The sequence below is a fragment of the Trachypithecus francoisi genome, unplaced genomic scaffold (assembly GCF_009764315.1).
Source record: "Trachypithecus francoisi isolate TF-2019V2 unplaced genomic scaffold, Tfra_2.0 Lachesis_group0, whole genome shotgun sequence".
Taxonomy (NCBI): domain Eukaryota; kingdom Metazoa; phylum Chordata; class Mammalia; order Primates; family Cercopithecidae; genus Trachypithecus; species Trachypithecus francoisi.
In genome coordinates this window covers 165440398-165462441 of record NW_022681453.1, presented here as the reverse complement: position 1 = coordinate 165462441, position 22044 = coordinate 165440398, and the positions used below count along the sequence as shown (strand labels likewise).

The 22044-nt window shown below is 37.7% G+C and overlaps 1 protein-coding gene across 5 annotated transcripts in view; it reads right to left on the bottom strand.

Moving 5' to 3' along the window:
* PLCL2 (phospholipase C like 2) overlaps positions 1-22044 on the bottom strand; it is a 94911-nt gene that overhangs the window by 45852 nt on the left and 27015 nt on the right. For all 5 annotated transcript variants that reach the window (XR_004437353.1, XM_033212749.1, XM_033212750.1 and 2 more), the window contains exon 3: positions 9019-9094. Coding sequence is in view for 4 of the 5 variants with exons in the window: in XM_033212749.1 (XP_033068640.1) it covers positions 9019-9094 (76 nt within the window). In the remaining variant the exon portion in view is untranslated. The remainder of the gene's footprint in view (positions 1-9018; positions 9095-22044) is intronic.

The window sequence follows — 22044 nt, the reverse complement described above, 5'->3', positions numbered from 1 at the left end:
TTTTATTTTAAATTTTTACAGGAGCATAGTAGGTATATATACTTATGGGGTACATGACATGTTTTGATACAGGCATGTAAAGCATAATAATGGAAAATGGGATATCTATCCACTTAATAAGCATTTATCATTTGTGTTACAAACAATTCCATAATACTCTTTTCATTGCTTTAAAATGTACAATAAAATTAGTATTGACTACAGCACCCCTGTTGTGCTATCAAATACTAGGTCTTACTCATTCTTTTTAACTTCTTTTTTTTTTTTTTTGGTACGCATTAACCATCCCCACCTCCCCAACCCTGACCTCCCATTGCCTTTCCCAGCCTCGGGTAACCATCTTTCCATTCTCTATCCCCATAAGTTCAATTGTTTTGATTTTTAGATCCCACAAATAATTGGGAACATGTGATGTTTGTCTTTCTGTGCTTGGCTTATTTCACTTAACATAATAACTTTCCAGTTCCATCCATGTTGCAAATGACAGGATCTCATTCTTTTTTATGGCTGAATAGCACTCCATTATGTATAAGTATCACATTTTCTTTATCCACTCAACTGTGGGTAGATGCTTAGGTTGCTTCCACATCTTGGCTAGTGTGAACAATGCTGCAATAAACATGGGAGTGCAGGTATCTATTTGATATACTGATTTCCTTTCTTTTGGGTATACACGCAGCAGTGAGATTGCTTGATCGTATGGTAGCTCTATTTTTAGCTTTTTGAGGAACCTTCAAACTGTTCTCCATAATGGCTGTACTAATTTACATTCCCACCAACAATGTATGCGGGTTCCCTTTTCTTCACAGCCTCGCCAGAATTTGTTATTGACTGACTTTTGGATAAAAGCCATTTTAACTGCAGTGAGATGGTATCTCATTTAGTTTTGATTTGCATTTCTCTGAGGATCAGTGAAATTGAGCACCTTTTCATATGCCTGTTTGTCATTTGTATGTCGTCTTTTGAGAAATTCCTATTAAACTTTTTGCCCATTTTAAAATTGGATTATTAGACATTTTTTCCTACAGAGTTGTTTGAGCTCCTTACATAATCTGGTTTTTAATTCCTTGTCCCATTCATTCAGTGGGTTGTCTCTCCATTTTGTTGTTTCCTTTACTGTGTGGAAGCCTTTTAACTTGATGTGATCCCATTTGTTCATTTTTGCTTTGGTTACCTGTGCATGTGGGGTATTACTCAAGAAATCATTGCCTAATCCAATGCTTGGAAAGCTTCCCCAATGTTTTCTTGTAGTAGTTTCACAGTTTGATGTCACAGATTTAAATTTTGATTTGATTTTTGTATAAGGAGAGAGATAGGAGTCTAGTTTCATTCTTCTGCATATGGATATCCAGTTTTCCCTGCACCATTTACCGAAGACACCCTGTTTTCCTCACTGTATAATCTTGACACCCTTGTGGAAAATAAGTTCATTGTAGATGTGTGGATTTGTTTCTGGGTTCTCTATTCTGTTCCATTGGTCTATGTGTCTGCTTTTATACCAGTACCATGCAATTTTGATTACTATAGCTCTGCAGTATTATTTGAAGGCAGGTAATATGATTCCTCCAGTATTGTTCTTTTTGCTCCAGATAGCTTTGAATATTCTGGGTCTTCAGGGGTTCCATATAAACGTTAGGATTTGGTTTTCAATTTCCACGAAGAATGCCACTGGTATTTTGATAGCGACTGTATTGAATCTGTATAGCTTTCTGTAGTATGGACATTTTAACAATATTGATTCTTCCAATCCATGAACATGGAATATCTTTCCAGTTTTTTATGTGTACCCTCTTTAATTTCTTTCATTAGTGTTTTATAGTTTTCATTGTAGATGTTTCACTTCTTTAAGTTAACTCCTAGGTATTTAATTTTATTTGGGGCTAATTTAAGTGGGATTACTTTTTAAATTTCCTTTTCAAATTGTTCACTGTTGGCATATAGAAATGCTACTGATTTTTGCATGTTGATTTTGTATCCTACAGCTTTACTGCATTTGTTTATCGGTTCTAACAGATTTATGGTGGAGTCTTTAGGCTTTTCCAAACGTAAGATCATACCATCTGCTAACAAGGATAATTTGACTCAATGACTTTCTTAATTGCATCTGGGAACTTGCCTGCTGCCTGTTGGTTGACAGAAGCTGCTTCACCTCTTACCTTGACATTTTTTAAGCCAAACCTCTTTCTAAAATTATCAAACTATCCTTTGCTGGCATTACATTCTCCAGCTTTGGATCCTTTACTTTCAACTGTCATATAATGACTTCACTGTTTCTTGAATCATATTAGTCTATAGGTGTGTCTTTTGTATAGCAATCCTGTACCCATCTAGAAGCTGTATTTTCAATGTGAGATAAAAAAATTTTGCAAAAGAAGTGCAAGGTTTTCATACCTGCTGGTATGGCTGCAACAATAGCTTCATGAATTTTCTTTTCTAAGAACAGTCCTTATGCTGGATTCATTTATCCTGAAATGGCAGTCAACTGCACACCTCAATCTATGGTATATACTAAGCAATTCAACTTTTTCTTGAAATGTCATGACTCTTCTCTGCTTGTTGGGAGCACTTACAGTATCACCAGTGGCACTTCATATAGGTCCCATGGTGTTACTCGAAGTTTATGGTATTACACTAAACATGATGAATAATATGCCATAACTGTGAGATATCACTTTTTACTGGGAATGCAATTTACTGGAATGATAAACTGCTCAGTCAGAAATGATTAGCATCACACAGCGTTTTAAGCAGATACTCCCAACACTTGAGCTCACCACAACAGCAACAGGAGGTGGCCATGAAATTATTACAGTAGCAAATTATGTTTTGCAGTTAATTTTAGCAGTTATGAGTTAACAGTGTATCTTACAATTGTTTACATTTTTCTTAACTGTGAATGATGTCATGTATGGGCTTTAAGTGTGTGCATAAGTTTTGATAAATTTTAACTTTTTATAACAGATTTGTGCATTATCTTACGGCAGTAAATGATAAAATAGACTAGTACCTACATATATTTTATGCATTTGTGGCCTATCTTCTTCTTAAATTTTTTGATATTTCCATGCTACATGGTTCATCTGTCTTTTTTCAAATTGTTGCCAACCTCCAAAAAACGTCTCAGTATATTTATTGAAAAAACTCACATATATGTGGACCCATGCTGTTCAAACTTGTGTTGTCCAAGGGTCAACCGTATTTTCAAACAGAACACTTGTGAAGTGCTTTCAGAATGAATCTCACAGATGATTTTCTTTACTATGTTGGGCAAGATGATGTGCATGAACCAAGTGACAGATGGTGATGGCTTACTTATCTGATAACCTCAGCTCCTAGGAGCACACTGAGATCTGAGGAGTTTGGGAAAAAAAAAAAAAAAAAAGTCTCTGAGCAATTAAATCCAGGTAATGTAGGTCTGGCCTGACATTCTGCCGGTTTTCCCCATGCAGGAGTGTGTTGGGGCCTCATCCTCTTTTATGTAAGATAAATTGCTTGGTCCCAGGGGAGACATCAACAGCTCAGCAGACTGGAAGCAGCAAATATAAGAGCAAAAAAAAAGAGCGGTATACAAACAGACAGTTAGAAATACAGTACAAAGTAGTAGCAAGTGAGAGTTTAATGAAAGGAGATGGAATTAAACTATTAACACCACGTCCAGATCTGAACAGTCACAGCAGGCAGGCTGCTGCGTGTGCAGGTGAAGGGGCCTCCAAACTGAAAGCCTTCGAGAAATCACTGCATTAAACTGCAGCATCTCAAGATGACCCTGGGTCTTCAAAACAAATATTCAAATTATTTTTGGCAAATCAAATTTAAGAAAGCAGGGATGTATAAGATCCACTGAAAATTTCTCATTAAATTGATTAAAATGAAGGGTAATTAAAGCTTTTATTATTAGGAAAGTTATCTTCTTCGATCACACTTTACTCAGTGATGATGCAACCCTGGCCATGCATGAAAATACGTTGGAGCTTTTAGCAAAGAAGCTTCCATTTAAAGAGGTCTGGGGAGGGCTGGGTCATCTTTCATTTAGTTTGATCCTCCCTCCTAACAGTCATTCTGAAAGTGCACAGAACAGATTCTCCTGTCAAAAGAGGAACCAGGCTCTCATCCTCCCAGGCATGCAGGCATCACCTCTGCCTGGGGCATGCCCATGAACACAGGGAAGCCAGCAGGGGTCCTTTGCAGGCTCTCTGCCCCTCTGCAACCTAACACTGTCCCAGGTCTTGTGGGTGTGGGATCACATTTTTGGGAACATCCTCAGTTCCTGCGGCAGCTTTTGTCCCTTGATTCCTTCCTTTTTTTTCCTTCAAATTTAGTTTTTATTTTTACTAGAATTATGCATGTACATAAAGAACCAAATAATTGTCCACAATTCTCCCTCCCTAGAAGCAGTCACATTCAACATCTTTAGCTGATTATTTCCCTTCTTTAGTATTTATGTTCATATTTCTAAGTAACATGCTTATATTGTTTACTTAGAATTGTTTTTCAAGCATCATCTATTAAATTCCCCATATGAAGGATAAGAATTTTGCTATTTTTAACCTCCCTACTGTCAGGACACAGAGATCTAAGCGTTAATTAACCAACTTCCAGACAGTTTCTCTCTTTTATCACTAGCTTTATCCCAGTTCCCAGAGGTACCCGGTCACCAGGTTAGATCTGAGCTGGTGGCTGGCCTGTGAGTCACATCAGGCCCCCCAAAACCAGCTTTAGATTCAGGTTCCTGAGTGGGCAGCTAAGCCAATTATCACTTGTTCAGCTGTTACTCAGTTTCTAGAATTTTGTTGCTCCCATTTTCTTTGTCCTTATGGATTTGTGGCTTTAAAAAAAACAAACAAACAAAAAAAAACCTTTACTATCATTTTAATGAGGTTTTAGAGTAGAGATTAAAAGCATTTGTTAATTCATCATCTTTAACAGGATGTCATTGATTTCTTTTTTTCCTCCTCCAGAGAACAATTTATTTTCCATTTAAAATCACCTGACAGAAACACCTAGCTCACTGAGGGAAAGCAGTTTGGGTTTCCTTCTTGATCATCTTCCTATCCTTTATTAAGCATACCAATTCAGTGACTAGAAAGGAAATTATAATCCAAAAATGGGCTACAGTTTTGGCATTGAAAGAGACAAAGACATAGGTATTAGAAAGTGGAAAAGACTTTTGCTCTAAAAGAATTTGACACATCTTTTCCCAACTTTTATACATTTCTAACAAATGAACTTTCATGATGTTTCTCCCTCTGCAGATTCCTGTTCAGCTCTCCTGCTGGTGTTCCTTACCAATCCCCTACTTGAGAACGTGTATGCATGTGTTTGAATTATAGAGACCCACTCTTGTATGGCCACATCACTTCTCACTCCCATGGCGGCCCAGACTCACGCATCCCATCACCCCAGCAGGATCTGATATTTAATCAATCCCTTTGGCTGGCACTGCTGATCTCTGACTCTGAGCAAAGTCCCCATACTCTTGCCCCTGTCTTGAATCCCCGCTTTCACTTCCTCACCCCCAAAGTTGGTGTTCTCCTATGACACTACTTCCTTGTTTGCCTCATCAATGGAAAACACTCCTCTCTTTTTCAGAATTTTTCTAAATGTCATGGCTTTCTGTATTACCTCAGACGAGGAGCCTTTCTCCCTTTCTAAGGTCAAGTGTTTCATGACTGTACTTCATTCCTGACCTCACATCTTTCATCCTGAATCTCCGTCTCATCTATTAATGTCTTCCTCTTCACTGGGTCATTTATAATCCTAGCAACATGGTTTTATTACTAAAATTTCTCTTTTACCCCAACTCTCTGTGCTACCGCATTCTCTTCTTAACAGAGAGGACTATGCAGGCAGGCTGCCTCCAACTGCGCATCTCTGAGTTGTTCCCACTGCTCTTCCCGCAGTCCCTTTGGGTCCTCCACTACTGGGATGCATAGGTTCCTAGCCTACCTTGGTTGGAGGTCTTCACTTCTCAGCACTCCTCTCCTGCCACGCTTCCTCTTCCCAGTACTAACATCAGCATACGCATGTCCCTATGTAAAAAATAGATTACACACTTTGGGAGGCCGAGATGGGTGGATCACGAGGTCAGGAGATTGAGACCGTCCTGGCTAACACGGTGAAACCCCATCTCTACTAAAAAATACAAAAAACTAGCCAGGCGAGGTGGTGGGCCCCTGTAGTCCCAGCTACTCGGGAGGCTGAGGCAGGAGAATGGCGTGAACCTGGGGAGGTGGAGCTTGCAGTGAGCTGAGATCCGGCCACTGCACTCCAGCCTGGGTGACAGAGCGAGGCTCCGTCTCAAAAAAAAAAAAAAAAAAAAAAATAGATTACACAGCCAGAAGCCTGAACCCTTCTGAACTGGGGACACTTTTTAACATGTGTTTGGTGGTGGAGGTCTGACTCTTTATTTCCATTCAATTATTTAAATGAGGTTTTAACTAATAAAAATACATGTTTGTGCTTTAACATTTGAAATACATTGAAAATAATCCTCTCTTGCAGCACTTTGGTGACCTATATCTGTTGGCAAGCAGAGTAACAATTACTTATCAAAAGTAAGATCTTATGCAAATGTCTTTTGAGCCCAATATAAATTAGCAATTCTTCATATGACTAATGACTATATGTCCTTACCATAATTGTAAACATGAGAAACAAAAGATCAAGGGACTCTAAAATAAGTACTTGGTATAACAGAAGGGCTGTGTAGGCGTTCAGCAGTAACTGTGAAACCAAAAGATAATCTTTACATGCTTCTAAAGATCTTTAAACCCAGAGCAACTTGAACCATTACACAGTGGTTATTCTTCCCCCATCCTAATCAAAATCCCTAATAGATAAGATTCTTCTGCTTTTTAAGTACAAGCACATGTATCCCTTACTGAAATCAAACATAAACAGAAAGCCACATTATACTCAAAATTACCAAATTTCATAAACCAGTGAATTGACAATAACTCAAATTGTTGAATGTTTTTTTTTCTGATAAACAGTTCTTTTTTCAAATTCCACAAAGGTCACAATTTTCATAGCAATACATGCATTGAATGGAATCAAATAATTAAAATCAAATCATATTTAGTCAGTTAATATTTGGGCAACTACTCTGTGCAGAATGTTAGAACAGATGTCATGTGTAAGATACAGAGAGCAACTTGATATACAATCTTAGTGCTTTAGGAGGTTATTATCCTGTTTACAAGATGGAATGCATTAATAAAATACACAATAACTGAAGAAGCCCTACCAACTGAAGCAGATTAAAGGTTTAAAGGGCTCAATAGAATGCTTTAGGTAACATAAATCCTGGAATCTTGAAAGGTCTCCTAGAAGACTGTTGAGATAATTGAAAAAGAAGAAAGTACAGATTGGCAGAGAGGACAGAGAAAGAAGTCTCAGCAGATGAGTGGTATGTGAAAATCTGATTAAGTAAAAACACAGCGAATGGGGACAGGCAGCCCGAAGCAGAGGGTGGATGGTTCACCATCCCTTCCCTTCCTTCCTCACTCTCCAGAAGCACCTTCCTTATCTATTGTCAACTGCCTCCCATCAAGTCTGCCCACGGACATGCTCTGCACACAGCTATTATGGTCAGTACCTGAAAGCTCAGGCCCTCTCCTGTTCTACACAAACACCAATGTCTCCCCAGTGCCTCACACACCAACTTGAGAATCCTGAGTAACACACAGTAAGTATTTAATATATTTACTGTGTTTACTTCCATATCTCCTGTTCAATTTGAAGGCTCCAGAAGGTACCCAATCATTGTTTTTTCATGTTTTGGTATGCAAGAGCTACCATGTACCTTTCACATACAGAAGTTCAAAACACACCTATTAAATGAATGAACAGATGATTTAATAAACTGTATATAATATTGGCAAAATGGTGGGCTTGTTGGTAGATGACCTCACTCCTCCTGGTGAGGTTAGGAGTTTAGATTTGTTATCAGAGACCCTGCTAAGCAACTGGATGGTTTTGTACAGGACAGTGACATGATAAAAATTGTGTTTGAAGAACTTGTTTTAAATGTAGATTGTAGGGAGAGTTAGCCTGGAAAAGACTAGAAATTGGAAGATCATTCTGCTAACAACATTTGCTGACAAGATTAGTAAAACAAGATGGGGATTGTGGAGTTTGTTGATTAGTCACTAATATGAATACTCTTTCAATAGATACTGGGAAAAAATGTCACACATATCCTTATCTTCGATCTATTTTAAACAAGTTCATTTCTGAGATAAGGGATTTTTTTTTTCAGAGTAGGCGATTTCGTTTTTTAGTTTTAAAGAATAGCAACTAAAAAGCCTTAGAAAGTCAGGACAGTTTTTTTTTTTTTAAATGACTTGAAAATATTCTCTATATTAGAATCTCCCAAATCAACACTCAAAACATTAGAAAATTAAAAGAACTCCATTTTGTGTATTTTTATTACAGTGCAGAATACTGAATTTTTTGGTTTTACCACAGCTAAAATTAACTGGATGATTGTTTACATAAGAAGAATTTTATAATCTGGTATAACATTTGGATGTTAAATTAATGAATTTATCAGCACTTGAAAATGCCAGTGTGTTAAAAAGTGTCAGGAGGTTGTAACTGGTATCCATCTCCTTTACAAGAAGCCATTCTCCCTCTGCTCAAGCCTTACCTATCCTACTGTGTACTAGAGTCACAGGTGACCAGCAGGAGCTTTGGCAACACAGTTCACACTGAAGAAGAGATTAGTGCAGAGTTTCTCAATCTTGGCTGTACATTAGAAACACCTGGGAATTTAAACTAGTTATTAATTCCCAGACCCACACCTGAGACCAATGTTGATGTATGCTGAACGGTCCCCGCAGGTGAGTTTGTTACCTAATGCCGAGAACCACTGAATTGGTATTTTCTTTAGCTGTAGAAAAACAATTTTCTTATTTGATTTTCTTGATATAGCATCCAAAAAATGAAATAGTTTTGGGGCAAAGTATATGATGCTATTAATTTTATTTTAAAGAGAGGAAACAAACTTTCACTTACCCGCCTTCTGACAATGTACAATCTTTTCATACACAGCATCTGCATTTTCAATCAACGCCTTGAGGGACTGAATCATCTGCAAAGGGAACATTCAGACATGAGATTACACCTGACAACTAGACACCCTCCTGCATTCATGCACAAGGCTCTTCTCCTAAAACAGGCTGATACGATGATATCAAATGCTTTTTTATCTGACTTTCCACTACTCAACTTCAAATGTGCATGTGAAAAATGATACAATCACGCATCCCCACATAATGATTAAAACAAGATGTGAATAGTATTACTTTCCAAGTACAGTGAGGCTATTACAACACTGAACTTGAACCCTGAGCTAATAGTGAACTGAGTTCATTTCAGCGTGAAAAGCTACAAATATGCATGCAAATCTGATCTGAGTTTTAAACTCTATTTTTGGTTATCCATTTTAACAAAATTTTCAACTTCATCTTATAGAAAACTTCAACACCTACACACTTCACTCATTTTAGCCAAAATGTCTTCATTTGAAATTCAGTTTAAAACATACAATGAGAATTAAAAAATAGCATTTGTTTGATACCGTCCATCACTAATAGTACCTCTAAAACTAGTAGTTTTATGTTCCTATTAGTGGTTTTTAAAATGTTCAAATTTGAATTCTTATTCCAAATTGCATGTATTTGTTTTAAGAGCTCAAGCTTGAAGAAGAGAAAAAATGAGTGAACAGCTGATCCATTATTTTACTCACCAAAAAGCTAGGAAAAGATCCCTCTGAAGTAATCTTGTTGGCTCTAAAATCATTATGAAAAGGAAATGGGATAGCCAGAAACAACCCTCATGGCTCAAATGGGTACAATTATGATATCTGCCTTAGTATAAATTCTACATATTTTTATTTAAATGTCCAAATATTTTGCATTATAATATTACTCATCTATTTGACATGACCATCATATTTTAAGTAATAAACACCCATCCATTCCTTTCATTTCTGTCTCATTTCTTATTTATTTATTTTTTAAAGAGACACGGTCTGTTCTGTCAGCCAGGCTGGAGTGCAGTGGTGCATTCATACCTCAGTGCACTCTCCAACTCCTAGGCACAAGTAATCCTCCAGCCTCCATCTCCCAGGCAGCTGGGACTACAGGTGTGTGCCACCATGCCTGGCTAATTTTTAACATTTTCTATAGAGATGGGATCTTGCTATGTTGCCCAGGCTGGTCTTATACTCCTAGGCTCAAGTGATCTTCCCACCTCGGCCTCCCAAGTACTGGGATTACAGGCATAAGCCACCGCACCTGGCCTGCCTTATTTTTCTTTATAGCATTTATCACTAACTGCCCTAGTAATTATTTTATAGTAACTAAATATATGTAGGTTGGATTATTTGTATAACTCAAAAACCACCATATTTTGGTAAGTTACACTTATTTAAAATATAACCAACATGTCTCTTAAAAAGTGTACTGGCTTCTTAAGGTTAGTCAAACAGTATTTATCAACTTGTACAGTTCTAAAAAAATGGTAAACATCAAAAGTTTAAAGGCCAAGGTAGGCATTTATTTACACCTTCATAATGTATCTTTAATCATCACTGGGGTCTACTGCAGGCAGCCCCTGTGTGGAAAGCAGGGATACCTGACCTACAGGATACAACCCCTGTCCTCAAGAAGTCCACACCCTATGGCAGAGTTTGCACTTTGGAGTTCAGTATTTTCAAATTCATTCTTCAAGATCTGAGTCATTCCTGTAAATTAAAATATTCTATTTTACAGCTTGACATATTGAACAGGCAGCGATACAAATGAACCGTTAAGAACTTTATTATACTGATATAAAGTCGTTTGTGCCATTACATAATTTGCATACTGAAAAGGTTCATACCGTCATCAGTAACCTTTTTCAGCTTTGATGTCAAGCCAAATGAGAGATACAAAGAAGCAAGGACTTCTTCAACCAAGGATGGTGATTGTCACAGCTTAGTATCAAAGAACTGGCCAACTGTGTCCCCATCATTCAAACAGGACAAGGAAAAAAAATATGATCAATGAAATGAACCTAGTCATGAAACAAATGAGGACAGGAGCAAAAGCATAAGGAGTGGAGAAGAGCAAAACAGCAGCATTAAGCGGAGGCTCACACAAGCAGACAAGAAACTCATCTGGGGAACAGTGTAGCAATAGAAAGAGCACAGATTTACATGGGTTCCAACCCTGGTTCTATTACTCATTAGCTTTGTCATCTAGGACAAGATATTTAACCTCACAAGCCTAATTTCCTACCCATAAAATGAGCTTACTAAAGACATTACACCTCATAATGTGAGGATTAAATGAAAGGATGCGTGAGGAGCGACTGGCGCAATGAAGACACTTTCAAGTGGCAGCTGTCACGGTTGACTCCCCATTTATCCAGGAGGCCTGGCAGAGCATTTTCTGGTAGCCCCAAATTAGCTGAATGCCTTCCTTTCATATGTTCACTGGCAATGTTTCCAATACTCATTACTAATTTTAGTTCCACTTGAAAAGCTGGGTGTGATGAAGCTCAGAGAAACAAGTTGCATTATTATTCTTAGAATCATCTTCCAGTTTAAGTATCACCAAAGGATAAATAATTATGTACCTTCCAGCTATAAAATATATGCAAGGCTGAATAAATGCACATTCATCTCAAGGGTCCAGATACAGAAGCTCATCTGCCTCCTAAATTCTATAACACTTGGAGGATTATTTGTTTATTCTTGGGACAATTGTTTACTGAGGCCCTGTATGTGTGGGACCCTGAGCTAAGGGCTGAGTATGAAGCACATGTACCCTAGAACTTAAAGTATATACATAAAAAAGAACAACTGCTGCACTAGGACTATGGTACAGAAATAAAACAGATGCATAAACAATAACTAAAAAGGTGGGATTGCTATTGTAGCCTGTGAGCTATGGGATGTGATAAAATTAAATACTCTGAAGCTACAGCCCTTTGGTGGGATATTTAATGGTGAAGTACTTGCGGTGTAATGGTATCCATGTTGACACCCACAGAATGATCCACTTGTGGCTTAGATTTCAATACAGGAAGTTCCTCTGCTGATAATGAGAGTGAATATCACCGCTGCCCCCCATTCATGAGTAGTATATAAAATATGAAGATGACTAATACATCAGGGTGGAGAACACTAATAGTGAGAAGCCATTCCTCCTAGGTTTGAAAGTAAACAGCAGGAGGCATTTGCAGACTGTGTTAGAGGGAATTCCAGAGGGAACCAGCCTAGGAGAAGGCAGGCCCATAGTAAACAATCAGCAAAGCGTAGACAAGGCAGCAGAAAACACATGCAGACCTCAGCAGAGATGATTCATATTGTCACACCTGTTATGAAATATTTGTACTACTTGCTTCAGAAGGAAGAACTGCCAGTTAGGATCTTTTTATAGTTTTGGGGAACATATTTATTATTAAATTAATGTATGGTTAGCAGTTTATAGTTCTTGTTCTTAACAGGCATATATTAATCTTCAACTTTTGCAGTATTGCATAAATTCTCCTTGAGTCTAAGAGCTCCTCTAGGTGCTCTTAAGGAAGCTCTCAGGACTGTAGGCTCCATAGGAACACCAGGTGCAGAGTCCAGCAGGCTTAGAGGACAGGTGAGGCGATGGGCCTTCAGGCCCCTGCTCAGCGGACTGATGCTTCCCTTTCATTCTGTCATCAATTAGTATTGAACGTAGTGCAATAATATTGAGGATGCAGCAGAGACGACATGGGGCCGCCAGCTGATCTAGCAGGGGCCACTTTCTGTCTGGGTCTACTGCTTTATAACAAGCTGTGACTATAAATAGTACAAGTGTTGGTTGAATGAATCAAGATGAAAGTAATTCAACATCTCTGCATCAAGTATGTACTTGGTGCTTTCTATTTTATTTACTGATCACATTATCCATGTGAGGTGAGTAATTATGAGGTTAGTTTTACAGATGTGAACACTGAAGACCTACCTGAAATGTAAGCAACCTTTCAAGGTCATCTGGTACTATAGGTAAAATAACTCTAATTAGTAAGTCATGAAACTGGTATTCTGTATGGTCTTGAAGCCTCTGCTTTTTCCACAAAACCATGATAGGTCTTGACACATGAGTGGCAACTGCACAAGTGAAGACGAAAGGATGTTCCAACCAGAAGAAAGCACAAAAGCGGAGGAAATTTTGTAACTCCTAAAAGGTGCTACACACAATATAGTAATCTCATCTCAGCTACTAACATTGACCCAAAGTTTTTTTTTCAGAATATTTCTATAAAGCACTTTGAGAAAACATTTTAAAATGGCAGCAATAAATTACTTGTCTCCATTTTACAATTCATTATTATAAATAATAAATAATTTATATTTAATGTGAAACTACTAGGATAGGCATCTGAGTAGACAAAAGCAGATGTGTGGGTAGTAATATCAATGCATGAGCCAAAGGAAAAAACTACTTTATCTTGTTTTCTCTGTGTATATTACATTGATATGTCACTAATGAATGCAAAGCCAAGTAGAGTGGTTAATTATATAAGCATTATCTGCATTAATGCAAATGCATGAATTTCATCTAGCCCCTATAAACACACAGGTGTAAGTCTTGGCACAGCAATCAGACACCCTGCTGCCAGCCTGAGTAACTCGCCACATGGATGCTTATATTGTTTTCTCCAGGGCAAGATGCTTTTATATAGTTGTTGCTAATGGATTTTCTATTAGTGGCCTGTTACCAGTACCTCCTACATTTCTGGAACTAAAGTGTTTGGAAAATCTATGGATTTAACATAGCCTAGAAATCTATTTCATAAATTTGATCACCTCTAATATAAGATTTTAAAACAGAATTTGAGCAGATGAAAAGCAGGAAATTTCAACTAAAGGCAAAGTAAAAATTAAAATTTATATTTTATTAAGCTGGAAAGAAACCAGAAATGCCTTTCATCAGAGTGCTACGTTTTGAAAGTAACTCCCATGTTAGTGGAAAGTAAACTTCTCTGTTTATAGACACAGCTATGAGAAGGGTTATTATAATATAAATATATTATATATTACTAGATTTCTATAGACTGCTCTTCATATTCTGTTTTGAAACTTGCTTATCAACTAGGAAAATTCCGTTTTCAGAATAAGCAAGTCTGTGATTTTATATAAGGATCTTATATCTGATTTCAGACAATTCACTGAATTGCTCTTCATCTTAAGAATACAGATTTTGTTAATAATTATAAAAGTAGTTTGTCAATAATTTTAAATACTTGGGTGAAAGAAGTTTTAGTAATAACATCTTCTGAATTATAGATTATTTCCCCTTTATCTTGTTTCGAATCTCAGTTTCAGACAGAAAATCCCAACCTCAAAACTCCTTTCTTTGCCTGTCCTACTCAACACAGATGTGACTACTGCATCTTCTGTTGTAGCTGTTTCTAACGAAGTTACAAAGTCTTAGATGTCCTAAAGTTGCTATAAAAGAAAAATGCTAGAGAGTAAAAAACTTTATTCTTTCACACGGATTCTATGATTACTTGACACATAACAGGGAAGTATCTTTCCAAACTCAAAAAATGTAAAGATTACCATTCTCAAACATGCCAATGGACTTACAACAATGATGGACTATACACCTGGCCCTAACCACTGAATGCCCCCAAACTGCCATGACCACCTTGGAGATCCATGATAGGCCTCAGTGGACCAGTAAACACCCAGGTAGCAAGATGTGGCTTCAGGCACCACCAGGCTCAGGATGACCTTGGGAGGATTGGACCAAAGGAGGACTTGCTTCTCTGGACTCCAGGGGTGAATACAAAACAGCAAATGTGATCGTGGACAAGGTTTTCAGAAAATAGGAACTAATTCAATCCAAAGTAATTTTTTCCCATCTAGTCAGAATTTTCTGAATGGCAGCCTCTGTTATGGTTTAAATGTGTCCCCTTCAAAATTCAAGTGTTGCCAATGTGATTGTATTAACAGGCAGGGCCTTTAAAAGGTGATGAAGCCATGAGGGCTCCTCCCTAGTCAATGGGATTAAGGTCCTTATAAAAGAGGTTTCACACAGCATTCAGCTAGTGTGCCCTTTTGTCTCCCGCCACATGAGGAGCCAGTCAGAAGACCCTCACCAGATACCGAGCCTTGATTTTGGACTTCCCAGCCTCCAGAATTATGAGAAAATAAATTTCAGTTTTTATAAATTGCCCAGGCTGTGATATTCTGTTTTAAAAGCACAAAATAGACTAAAACAGCCTCTTAAAGCTCAGCGTCCCTGGTGGATGGTCAGCCTTGTACTGTGTGGCCCTGCAAAGCCAGTCAGTTCACTAATGCCATGAATAGGACAGAAAGTAAGATCAAGATGCCCTCAGGAATTTGTAAGCTTTGGTGCTTTTTTCTGAGCTCTTGAAAGAAACAGCTCTCTGAGTTAGCAATATAATCTGTCTTTTTAACACTTTAAAATAATTATTACTGTGTGGGTGAAGAATTTTGTTTGATTCTAAAACATCAGGATTTAAAACTTCTCAACTGAAATCCAGAGGTAAGTTTTTCCTTTACTAAAGCTGCCAAGTACAGAAAAATCTTACAAAGTTGAACTAATGGAAGAGGCACCATTTATAAAGTTATTGTTGGAAAATACAGCATACTTTTAAATACTTGAACATAATATAAAAGTCACATATTTAAATTGAAATACTAAAAGATTATTGCTGTAGAGGTCTTTTGCCACCTATGCACTACAATTAAACCCAGCTCCCCTTTCCATCTCACATGGCAGGAGCATTGTGGCTGCAGTCCACCGTGGGAAGGACAGAGAGCTGGTGGTGCCTATCCAGGGCCCGAGGTCTGCCATATCATTAAGAGCTGTGGTCATCCTCTCTTCCAGCAAGGTCACTATGAAAACACTTTCTAAATAACAAATCGTTTCCAGAGTAACTTGTCCTGGGTTTCTTATGAAACTTCATTTCCACTACCACATCTTTCACTACACAATTTATACGGGGGGAAAAACCTATATAAAAGAAAGTTATAGAGAGAACCTGAGATATGCTTGATAAAAAGTACTACTCAATTGTTAACAAATATATAGAGGAGCATATTTTTGGGTGCTGCCACACACAGAACCCCGCTGCAGGCATGATGCGGAAGGGCAGGACTTGAAATTATGTAAAATATTGTTAAGCTTTCTAGGCATCTCAACTTGTGTTAAAGAATGTAAGGAAACATGGATAGAAAAGGAGTAAGGGCCAGATTGGATTAGATATGAACTTCTACACTGTAGAGTCGGAATTTAATCACAAACCCTTGACAATTTTAAGCAGAGGTGTTGTGATCAAAGTAAAATTTCAGAACTATGAACAAGCATCAGTGTGAAGGAAGAAATGGCAGATGGGGGCACAAAAGTGGGAACACGAAGCAGGTGGGGGCCACTGCTATATGACAGACATGAGAGGCAGCAGAGGGGCTGGAAAGAAAGGATGACATGAAGAGATTACGTAGGGGAGGACTCCAAGGCTGATTTGCTGTGGGCACAGAAGGAAGAGCCAAGATAAGAGAGGAAAACTAGTCAGGATAAGAAAAATTGTAACACACCTTACAGTTATAAAGTGCTTTACAGTTTACAACTAGACATGTTACACACCCCACAGTTATAGAGTGCTTTACAGTTTACAACTAAACATGTTACACACCCCACAGTTGTACAGTGCTTTACAGTTCCTTTAAGTATGTTAACGCTTTTAGGATGTGAACTTCCACCCTAGCTGAATTCAGCTGGTGGTTACAGTAGGGAAGTCTAAGAATCTTGAGTAGCAACCAGAAATTATGTGACAGCTTGGTTCTGGCATTGGATAATCGAAAATTTTCTGCACAAAGGTAGTAGCTGAGATGAAAGAATGTCTACATCTCTGAGGAAGGAATTTTAAAGATGAATGAACATTGCATGATGCTCCAAAATCACTGGAATAAGCAGAGAGAATAATAACTAGTATGACAGGTGCAAGAGTGGTCAGAGGGCAGGAAAAGAACAAGGATGCTAAACATTTACAGATATGTACAGAGAGAGGTTCTGGAAGGAGGGTGAGTCCACAGTATTGGAAACTGTGGACCTGGTCATTTGGTGATCTTGAGTAACTGTGAAGAAATATACAGCAAGTCTTCTCTTAACATGAATAGGTTCTTGGAAACTGTGACTTTAAGTGAACAAGGTACAACAAAACCAATTTTACCATAGGCTGACTGATACAAACAAGGGTTAAGTTTCCACAGCGTATTTCTGGTCACAAAAATGTCATCAAACTTCTCAATAAAGATCAAAACACTTCTAATTTTAAATGCTGAAATAAATGCAAACTATACATACATTTAAGAAAGATTAATGAAAACAAGTAAGATCATTATTTACTCAATTTGTGGTGAATTTGTGACAGGAGTCATAGTGGTGGTGTATTAAATCAACAAATGTTTGCAAAATGAAAATTTTCAGAGGCACCTCCTACTACCACACAGCTCAAAAACAGTTAACAAGTATTGCTGTGCATTTGGATGATTGCCAAATACCTGATAAATTTTTATTTCCCAATAACTTATATGCATTCATTCATTCATTTATTCATTTTCCAACCCACTTATTCCAGATCAAAGGTGGCCAGAGCCTATCCCAGCAGCTCAGGGTACAAGGCGGAACCCACCCTGGACAGGATGCCATCCCATCTCAGGGCACATCCACACTCACTCACACGGAGACCCTGAAGATTGTCCAGTTCATCGGAAGTTCACATCTTTGGTATGTGGGAGGAAACTGGAGTACCTAGAGAAAACCTACACAGACTTGGGGAGAGCATGCAAACTCCATACAAGTGGCCCCAGCTGGGAATCAATTATTTTTTCCCCTTCGATGTTATCACGAAATGATGCTGAACAAAACGACATTATTCAAGGATCTGCTGTAACTGCAGTACGACAGTTCTGCAATCCTAAAACTCACCTCACTATACAAAATTGTGCAATAAAAACCACAGGGCTTATAAGGAAATTGGGTTAGGGGCACAACACTAAAAAATTTGCAGTGACACATAAAAAAAAAAAGACATCGAATAAAAACAGTATGACAGTTCTGCATATGTTAAATGGTTAAAGAATGAAAAAATACTACAATCAACGTGGCACTTAACCTTGAAAAAGACCTGAAGGTTGCTGGTGGAAGTGGGTGTTGGAAGAGTTGCAGCTTGTGAGTCACTGTGAAGTGGTGGAAGGAGGGTTATCTGAAATCTAACAGAAAATTGTAACACAAGATGTAGAGGGTGTAGCTCATAACACATTTTGTGAATTGAAGAGTATGGTGGACGTCTGAGGGGTGTGTGTGTCATTTCAGTTCACCCAGGTGCAGTTCTGTGCACACAAAATTGTGCATACGCAAATGCAAAATTTTTGATATGCTCAAATCGTTACTTAACATATAAACTGAATTCAAGCAAGTTTGAATGTTCAAAACAAGTATTTGTAGTATAACTTACTATAGAAGGGAGAATACTTCAAAATATTTCCAAAAAATTTGTTTACAAAATTCTTCTATGCAATTTTATTTGAAGTCTAAGTTAAACTCTCAGTTTCTGCCACATTCAAAGCATGGTTTTGGCATCATACAAGTCTGCCTCAACACCGTATTCAACTATTTTAACGATCATTTCTTGCTAGAGAACAGATGCCAAATGCTATATAAATCTGGAATGAATTATGAATTAAGAGTGACCCAGGGTCCACATGTGGGAAGCTAACTATTCTCTAACTTTTTCCAATATACTCTAACTTTTCATAAAGCTCACTTCAGAGCTAGGGTAGTACCTAAGGGATCAATGTGTCTTTCCTGTTACATAACTTTTATCTAAACCCTGATACAGTCTGAACCTCTCATGTACTACATTTCAGATAAAATCCTATATAATAACATCCCGTCTTGTCTGTAGGTATCTAGTTGAATTTTCATATTATAAAAAGCCTCCTCTAACACAACCAATGTCTCTATCACTTCTCACCCTAAATTAATATATAATCATATTCACACACTTAGAAGGGAGCCACATTTCACAGGTTAAACTTTAAGTGCAGTTTCTGAATGTAATCACCATACAAACATAAGATATAGGCATATGCTTACCATATACAAGTGTAACATAGGTGTCTCCTGCATTCACTCAATAACCATTTGGATTCAGCATAACACTCATGAAATAAATAGTATAACGTAGTCAAAAGAACCAGTTTATTGCCTTTGGTTCCTACTTTCTACAGGCGCTGTGTGTCCAATGCGCACTGCACCATTTACAGTTGTGGGTATTTCTGAGAGGCACTTCCCACATTAGCCACTAGAAGTCCTTAGTAATACACATTTGTTAGGCTGGGAGGAGAGGAAAAAGGAGCAAAGATAAGGAAAAACAGCACAAAGAGGATAGTGGGCAAAAAACAAAAAAGCACATCTAGAGGATTAAAAGAAAAACAATCGACAAAATCATAGAGGCAGAGCTTAGAGGGATCAAAACAATGAATGCACTAGGGTGATTTATGTTACCAAAAACTGTGCTTTTAAATTAGGTAAGAAATTTTTATTTTTATGCAGACAACTGAATGAGCCATAAAGTCACAACCAAACTTATATTTAAAAGGTATTCACCACTATTTCTAGATTAATTGAGATTTAGCATTACCAGAAGTCTCCAAGTATTCCCCAACATATTTAAATAGACCGGAGGCAATAGCTTGGGGAAAATTGAAAAGGGTGCTGGAGGGGTTCCAGTTGTACCAAAAGATTGGTTATGAAGTCAATGAATATACTTTAAATACTTATCCTACTCTACATTTTTGGAAAGTATTTAAAATTTTTAAATTTCAAATTTTAGCTTTTAACCAAAACTTAGTTAAGAAATATAAGTTATTTAATCTCATTTCAGGAAATAAGCAGAATTTCAAAAAATGGAAGGAGTTTTGAATTTGATTTTGTAGTTTCTTGTCCTGAACAATATAATATTCATAGGAAAAGCAAAAAAAAAAAAAAAGTTGAAAATTGAGCAACAAAACAGAAGCTAAACTACCCTGCAAAGGAACTCTGCTGCAATTATGAAACTATCCAGAAAAGCTATGTAATAATTTCTACCAGTTTATGTGGTAATTTATTATACTATGCTTTTCTATATGAAGAGACCATGCACATTTAAATGATAATAATCCTCTTACTTCTCTATTTTATTATCAACCTTACATGACCAGAAGTCTTGTTCGGGGAGAACTTGGTATGCTATATATCATTTTGTACATGATTACTGTGGGAAGCCTTATACAATAGTCTCACATTAAACAATCTACTTTATAGCACATGATAAATTGCTTTGCACCATGGTCACCTCAAGGATGTACACACACACAAACCCCATCCTTTCCCAGGTCTTTGGTCATGTCAGCCTCTTAACACTGTAAAACACTTCTCAGCTTTTCTAAGCTACAATAATGATGTGCTTACACGACATCCTCATCCCATCCTAGACAGCACGAAATTTATGTGTGCCTTGTGCTCAAGTATTCTCTACAGTCATTAAAGGAAGAAGGGATGTGGGTAGGTGAAGGGATTTAGCAACTGAGAAGGAACTTTCAACAGGCGCTGTGAGCAGCCAGGTGCAGTCCAGTGAGGATGGAGTCCACAGCCACCTTGCTGGCTTACTCTCTAGTAAGTGCTTGGAAAGGGGGCCCAGGGTCTCAGTGTCCCTCCCTTGGTCTTGGAAATGTTAAAGATAGTGAGTTCAGAGGCTATATCTTGAATAGAGGGTAGTGTCTCCAAAAAAACTGATGAGAATGGTTCAAAACCTGCTCTGAATCATTCCCGTGGGAGGAAAAGGGAACTTGAGCTGGTTAAACCCAATTATTCAGTGAGCAAGCTACTTCTGAAGAGTACATTAGGAACTTCTGAATGCTACATTAACTCTTTCAAGTCACTAAGGACCCTTTAGTTCTGACATGCTCATTTAAAACTATTACTACTAAATTAATTAAATTTCAAAAGATACAATTTGAATTAAACATAGTACCACTTTTATTACTGCCTATTTATATCAAGTCTTTTCTCCAAGGAGATAAAGGTGATTTAGAAACTCCTAATTAACAGAAGGTAATTTAATCATAGTCTTACTGTAAGGTATCATTAGTTTCTCTCAAGTCTGTGATAACTAAGTACAGATGTTAGTTAAAAGAGGAAAGCAATTGAAGACTTCTCTGTAATGAAAAGCAATACTTTTTTTTCAAACACAGCAGAGTGTCCACAGTTCTCCAGGAATAGCAGAGCTGGAAGAATGCATCTGAGCAGCTACTAGAGTATTTACTGTATAAACCCAGCCATGGTGTTCTTCCTGATGTTGACCACATAACTCACATGTTCTAGTATCTTCCCTTTTCAGAGCAGAGAAACAACTTGCCTAGCAAGATGATGGGAAAACTTACCTTTTGCTTTTCATTTTGAACTTTAAACCTGACTTTATGAAATGCTATAACCATGCTCTGTATGAATAACAAAGTGGGTCATCACAAATGTGGCTCTGGAATTTGGAGTGATGTTAAAATAAACTCACACATAGGTCTTCAAGCTTCAGAAGCTATATGCATCCAGCCTTTGAAAACTAATAATGACAATCATAATGACTACGATTTATTCAATATTTATTACGTTCTAGTCTATTTACAGGTATGTAGTCTTATTTATAATCCTTTGAGGTTGTGATCTAATGTCTATTGTAGAGTTTTAAAAATGGGCTTGGGCTGGGCACAGTGACTCACACCTGTAATCCCAGCACTTTAGGAGGTTGAGGCTGGAGGATCGCTTGAGGCCAGGAGTTCAAGACCAGCCTGGGTAACACAGTGAGACCCTATTTCTTAAAAACAAGAAACAGCCTTGTCCCCGGTCGCACAAGTAAGCACTAGTGCAGGAGCTAGCTCATTAGCAGGGGCTCATCTATTTCCTAGGGTGCAGTCTTGTGCGTATGTGTTCACACCCCACGCACGCC